Raw genomic sequence first — 6,000 nt, forward strand, 5'->3', positions numbered from 1 at the left:
CAGTACAATGTTATTCTTTTCTAACATCAGAATTTCACCAGTTAAAGCATTTTGAGTATAAAGATGTGAAAGCTTTTTAAAAATTCTCGAGTATGTAAATGAGAAATTCTTGGTATAAGCATTTATAGTCTTCAGAGAGAAATGCAATCCAAAGGCAGCACTGTGTAATAGGAGCTACTTATCTGATCTGCCATCTCTTAGCTCCAAAATCATCCTCTAAAGCTTCAGTTACCTCAGCTGTAAAATAAGAATTTACTTATACAGCAAATCTTTATTGAACACTTATTATGTGCCAGGAACTGTGCTGAATTTTAAAAATAGTATCCAGTCATCTGTGAAGATATGATTTCGTCAAGTACTGGGCACATAGTAATATTATTGTTTCCTAATATTAATACCCTTCACTAATTTCATTCTTCCTTCTTTCCATGCAAATGTTACTGAAGGTTTTTATATTTCATCCACTCTACATAGGCATGGAGAATACTGTAATAAGTAAAACAATTTTTGCTGTTAAGAAGCTCTGTTCTGTGTGGGTAGGCAAAGCTTTGAGTCTTAGTTCCATCAGTTTTGAGCAAGTCACTTTATTTTTCTTATGTGTGGGATAGGAATATTAACAACCACCAACAGAATTATTGTTGAAGTTTGGAGATAATGCTTAGCACAGTATCTGAAACATAAAAGGCATTTCATAAATAATAGTTCTTATTGTTCTACTTTTTCATACCATTGTGCTTTCACATATGCTATTGATTCCATCCTCCTACCTACATATAGCCCTTTTCTCTTTTTGCCACCTATGAGAACCTTTAAGGTATACCTCAGGTTGTAATTCCTCTGTGATTTCACTATCTCCGCTACAGAATTTTTCTTTCCACTGTGATGCTGTCATGTTTACATTTATTACAGTTTGTTGCACATCAGTTATGTAATTCATCTTCCACACTAAAACATGTCTTTCTCCAAACAGGTATGTGATCTGTCTCAGAGCATGAATGCTCCTAAGAAAATAGAGAGGACTTAGTAAGGGTATAAATGAGTGAATATTTCATTGCCTTTAGTGAGCCTTTTTGCAATAACTGCCTGTATTGATTATTTTCTAGGTATATCAAGGAGTGAAGAAAGATGGCTTTTTACAACCTCATTTTTTGGCAGAACAGGATATAGTTATCATCACATATGATGTACTGCGTTCAGAATTAAATTATGTCGGTATCCCACATAGCAATAGTGAGGATGGGCGTCGCCTACGGAACCAGAAGCGCTATATGGCTATCCCGAGCCCCCTGGTAGCTGTGGAGTGGTGGAGGATCTGCCTTGATGAAGCTCAGATGGTTGAATGTCCCACAGTAAAAGTGAGAGTTTCTGCAAAATCTGTTGAGGGCTGGGGAAGAAGGAGGAAAAGGAATTAGGGGAACTTGAGTAGTTTAATAGTTTAAGCATAGTTAACCTGTAATACTGATATTGGTCAAAAGTTTGTTATTAAACACTACTTGCGCTTTTCTCTTGTGCTTTGAAATACATAACCCTTTGAAATTAGTTTTGTACTCTGAATCATTGCTCTATATGAAATATATATTTTTCAGTAAGATGTCCGTTTATATACGATGCAAATCAAAGTAAACTGTGTTTAGAAACTTCTGTAAGCATTTCTGCTAACTGGGAGCTCATCATGTAGCCTCTGATAGCTTTGAACCAAAGTTGACGTTGACAGTCTTTTAAATCAGAGGCCAAATGATAACAGAAAATACTACTTTAGAGGACAGAATTTTGATTTAGCCTTTGAATGTCATATGTCTTTATTCTGTTGTCTTTGGCCAGTCTGTAACCTGAACTGAATGTATGAATCATGTCTATTAGTATATCTGGAGGACAGAGTGATGTAGGGCATGGATCAGTTATTCAGGGGGCTTTTTCATTCTGTACGTATTTGAACTACCCCTCTGTTTTAGGGGACTGCGTGGCAGCCTCCCACTAATGAGAACCACTGTACTGGAAGATGGTCCATTGAATATGACATTCAACATTGAGTGTGATAACTGTTAAATAAAAGCAGGTACATCTCACCGGAAGTGTAGCTTTTAATGGGCTGTTTTTCATGAGTATGCCTGACTTCTGTGTTCTTTCGCTGGTTTTCTGGATTTCGTTTTTATTTCACTTTTCTCTCTCATCAGGCTGCAGAAATGGCCCAGCGTTTGAGTGGGATTAATCGGTGGTGTATCAGTGGCACTCCAGTACAGAGAGGATTAGAGGGTAATGTGTGGTTTCCTCACATATTGCATGCATTTGAAAAGCTTCATTTTTTAGAGAGAAAAGTATTGTTATGCTTAACCGTTGCTGCAATCCTTATTGAAGTGATAATTCATGTCTTTATAGTTGACTCCTAATAGTTTCAAGCATTTATCTTTTTAAATGGGACTCAGGTGATTTTTCTGTTTATGTATATGAAGACAGATATAAAGAGGTCTCATTGCCTGAGTTGAACAATTACTGCACCTGCCTAAACAGCGTAGATATAGGTCTGAATTAAAATTAGAGTTCCAAGGTCATAGGTAGAAAACAAAGAATCTAACCCAAAAAGAAACAAAGGGTGGGTGGTGGGGGAGAGGCAGAAAAAGAGAGAAAGGGAATTAATTTCAATTAACTGTGTCTATGAAAATGGAGACTGTAATTTTTATTGTGTGAACCCAGGAATACTAGGGCCATAATTTTAGTAATTATATAAGTTATTAGTAGCCTTATAATGTCACACTGTATGTATATACCATTATTGTTTGTACCGTTCCTTTTCTTGAGCATTTAGATCGTGTCTAGTTTTTTCCTCCTCTCCACACATGCATTGAAATGATCCTTCTACCTTAATCTTATTCAATATCACAATATCACAGTAGAACGGACATTGCATTTCTAAAACCTTTATTCAAGTTGTGAATGTCTAAAATGAAAAGTTTAAATCTTGTTTTATGTATTTCCCTAAAAGCTGTTATTAAAGTGTAGTTAAATTATAAAATTTAAACATACTTGGAGTTCTGTAGTAAATATTCATCTTCAAAACTTATCTTTCTGAAAATCCAAGTTTTCGTGTATTTGTTTTCAGCAGCATAACTCACTCTGCTAAAACAAAAATCTCAGCATCCATTACTTTGACCTTTAAAAGCAGTGTTTTCCAATGATTATTTTTAGGAGGAAAAGGTTTTCTAGTAATATTTTCTAGTATATATTTAAATATTTGCATAACTTAAATGTTACATTTAGATACATATTTATAGAATAATATTAGGTTCAGTAAAGGACCACATTTAGTGGTCTCCTTTCATGTTTGGAAACTGTCGAAATTGTAAATGTTTAGGCGTTAATAAGGTCTAAGATCTTACCCAGCTCAGAAGTTAGGTGAGAGGGTATAGAAAAGAGTACATGACTATCAGAGTTGCTTTTTCTCATTTTAATGTTGAGAGAGTATGAGCAATAATTTATTAGTTCCTGGGTCTGTGTTTTTTTGGAGATATAAAATGTTGGCAACTGTTTTGAGCACCTGTCACCATTCAACAAATTCCTAATTTTTTAAAAACCAACTTTATTGAGCTATTTGAACTTCATTGAGATATAAATGACATATAATATAACTAAATATTTAAAATACCACATTTGAAAAGTTTTGACATGTATATGTAGCTATGAATATATTTGCACAATAAGGCAAGTTTCGTCATGTTCCAATTCAGCTCCAAAAGAGCTTTTCCAGACTTTCTAGAATTTTGTCTTTCCCCCTCGCTTCCATATCTCTCTGGTATCTTTATGATTCTTGCAATTAAATGGTTTTTTTCTAGTTGTCACACTAGGAATGTTAGCCTGCCCACGACTTACTATGTTGTATTTGGACATGGAAGTCTCATTTGTTTTCTTTTTGTGTTAAACTAGGGTTTCTCAACATTGGCCATATTGACATTTGGGGCCAGATAATTCTTATTCTTTGGGAATTGTCCTGTATGTTTTAGGATGTTTAGCTTCTACCCACTAGATGCTGGTAGCACTCTTACAATTATGACACCCAGAAATGTCTTCAGAAATTGCCAGACTGAAATAATGTCATCTACTTGGAATGTCCAATATGGAAGAACGCTTCCTAACTCCTTCCACTCGCCACACCCTATGTCTACATAATGTATTCATTTGTATAATACAGAAAGCATTGGCTTTGGGGAATATAAAAACTGGGGTTTACATCCTGACTTATTAGTTGTATGTTCATAAACAAATTCCTTAAACATTTAAGTCCTTATTTTTCTTATCTATAAAATAAGGTGTTTTAAAGATGAATTATGATGAAGTATACAAAGGATTTAGCACAGTACCTAACAAATATTAAATATTCAATGAATGATAGCTGCTTCTACTTCTGCTTTTGTTGTTTTTATTTTCCATTTATGTAGTCATTTATTTATTTTAGTGTCTTCGAAAGTGTTGACTTTAACAAGTACTTTGTGATGCATTTATTATTTCATTTATTATTATTTATGTGTTTGATTTATTTCTTTGTGAGGTAGGATAGAATCTCAGTCAGATTTTTGCTGTTAGGATACCACAGACTGGATAACTACAAAGAAGGGAAGTCTATTTAACTCACAATTCTAGAGGCTGGCACATCTAAGAGCATGACACTGGCAACTGGCGAGGATCATCTCATGGTGGAAGGTGGAAGGGAGTACATGAGATAGAGAGAAGCACCAGGGGCTGGACTCACTTTGTAATAACCAACCCTTGAGATAACTAACCCGCTCCCACGATAATGACATTAATCCACTTATGAGGGTTCCACCCTCATGACTGAGTCACATATAATTAGGCCCCACCTCCTAATATTGTTCACTGAGTTTAAGCTTCTAACACATGAACTTTTGGAGGATACATTCAAACCATAGCAGATGATGAGCAAAAGTACATACGATCCCTTTTCTATTGAGCTTACAGCTTAGAGGAGAACAAATATTTCTTAAAATATTTCTTAAATACTTAGATAAATATAAAATTGCAATTGAAATAACTTTCACAAATGAAAAAAATGGAAAATTCTAACTACAACAGGTTTCATTAAAAAAAAATTTGTTCTATAACGTACAATTGGGATGCTGACAACTGAGCTGTGATCTGAAACATTAACATGAGCTAGGTAAAGAGGAAAAGGAAAAATCCTCTATTGTAGAGGAAACAGAAAATATTAATGTAAATAGATCATGTGGCAGAAATAGCGTGGCTAGAATGTAAAGAGCTAGGGAGATGATGGTGGATGGAGAGACTAGGTAGGTAGAGACGGGACCATGGAGGATGTTATTCGCCTTGTTAAAGAATTTTATTTTTTTTCTTAAGAGTAGTAGGAGCTATTGAAACGATTTAAACACAGTGGTTGGGGGTCATTTTGTGGTTAGATTTGTATTTCAAAAGATCACTCTTGTTGCAGTGTGGAGAGTGGTTTAGAAGAGGGTAAGAGTGGATGTTAGGATATTAATTGATTGTCTATAAGAAGTAATCTAGGCAAGTGGTGCTGGCACTTTTGATTTGGACTAGGTTTGTCCTAAAGATACAGAAAAAAGTGGATAAGGCAAAATTAACAAGCCTCAGTGACAGATCAGGAGATACCAAGATTTCTGACTTGCATAAATCCATGAATGTTGACTGGTTTCTCCAGTGAATACTGTCAGAAAAGAAGCATAGGTCAGTGGCTCACACTTGTAATCCCAGCACTTTGGGAGGCTGAGGTGGGTGGATCATCTGAAGTCAGGAGTTTGAGACCAGCCTGGCCAACATGATGAAGCCTTGTCTCTACTAAAAATACAAAAATTAGCTGGACATGGTGGCAGGCACCTGTAATCGCAGCTAGTTGGGAAGCTGAGGCAGGAGAATCGCTTGGACCTGGGAGGCGGAAGTTGCAATGAGCTGAGATTGCGCCACTGCCCTCCAGCCTGGGCAACAGAGCAAGACTCTGTCTCAAAAAAAAAAAAAAAA

General features: G+C 35.7%; 1 protein-coding gene across 6 annotated transcripts in view; it reads left to right on the plus strand.

Annotated features, from left to right (window-relative positions):
- LOC116463123 (E3 ubiquitin-protein ligase SHPRH) overlaps positions 1–6,000 on the plus strand; it is an 85,711-nt gene that overhangs the window by 21,567 nt on the left and 58,144 nt on the right. For all 6 annotated transcript variants that reach the window (XR_004246576.2, XR_004246575.2, XM_058434464.1 and 3 more), the window contains exons 10-11: positions 1,104–1,355; positions 2,175–2,253. Coding sequence is in view for 4 of the 6 variants with exons in the window: in XM_058434464.1 (XP_058290447.1) it covers positions 1,104–1,355; positions 2,175–2,253 (331 nt within the window). In the remaining 2 variants the exon portion in view is untranslated. The remainder of the gene's footprint in view (positions 1–1,103; positions 1,356–2,174; positions 2,254–6,000) is intronic.

The sequence above is a fragment of the Hylobates moloch genome, unplaced genomic scaffold (assembly GCF_009828535.3).
Source record: "Hylobates moloch isolate HMO894 unplaced genomic scaffold, HMol_V3 SCAFFOLD_26, whole genome shotgun sequence".
Lineage (NCBI taxonomy): Eukaryota > Metazoa > Chordata > Mammalia > Primates > Hylobatidae > Hylobates > Hylobates moloch.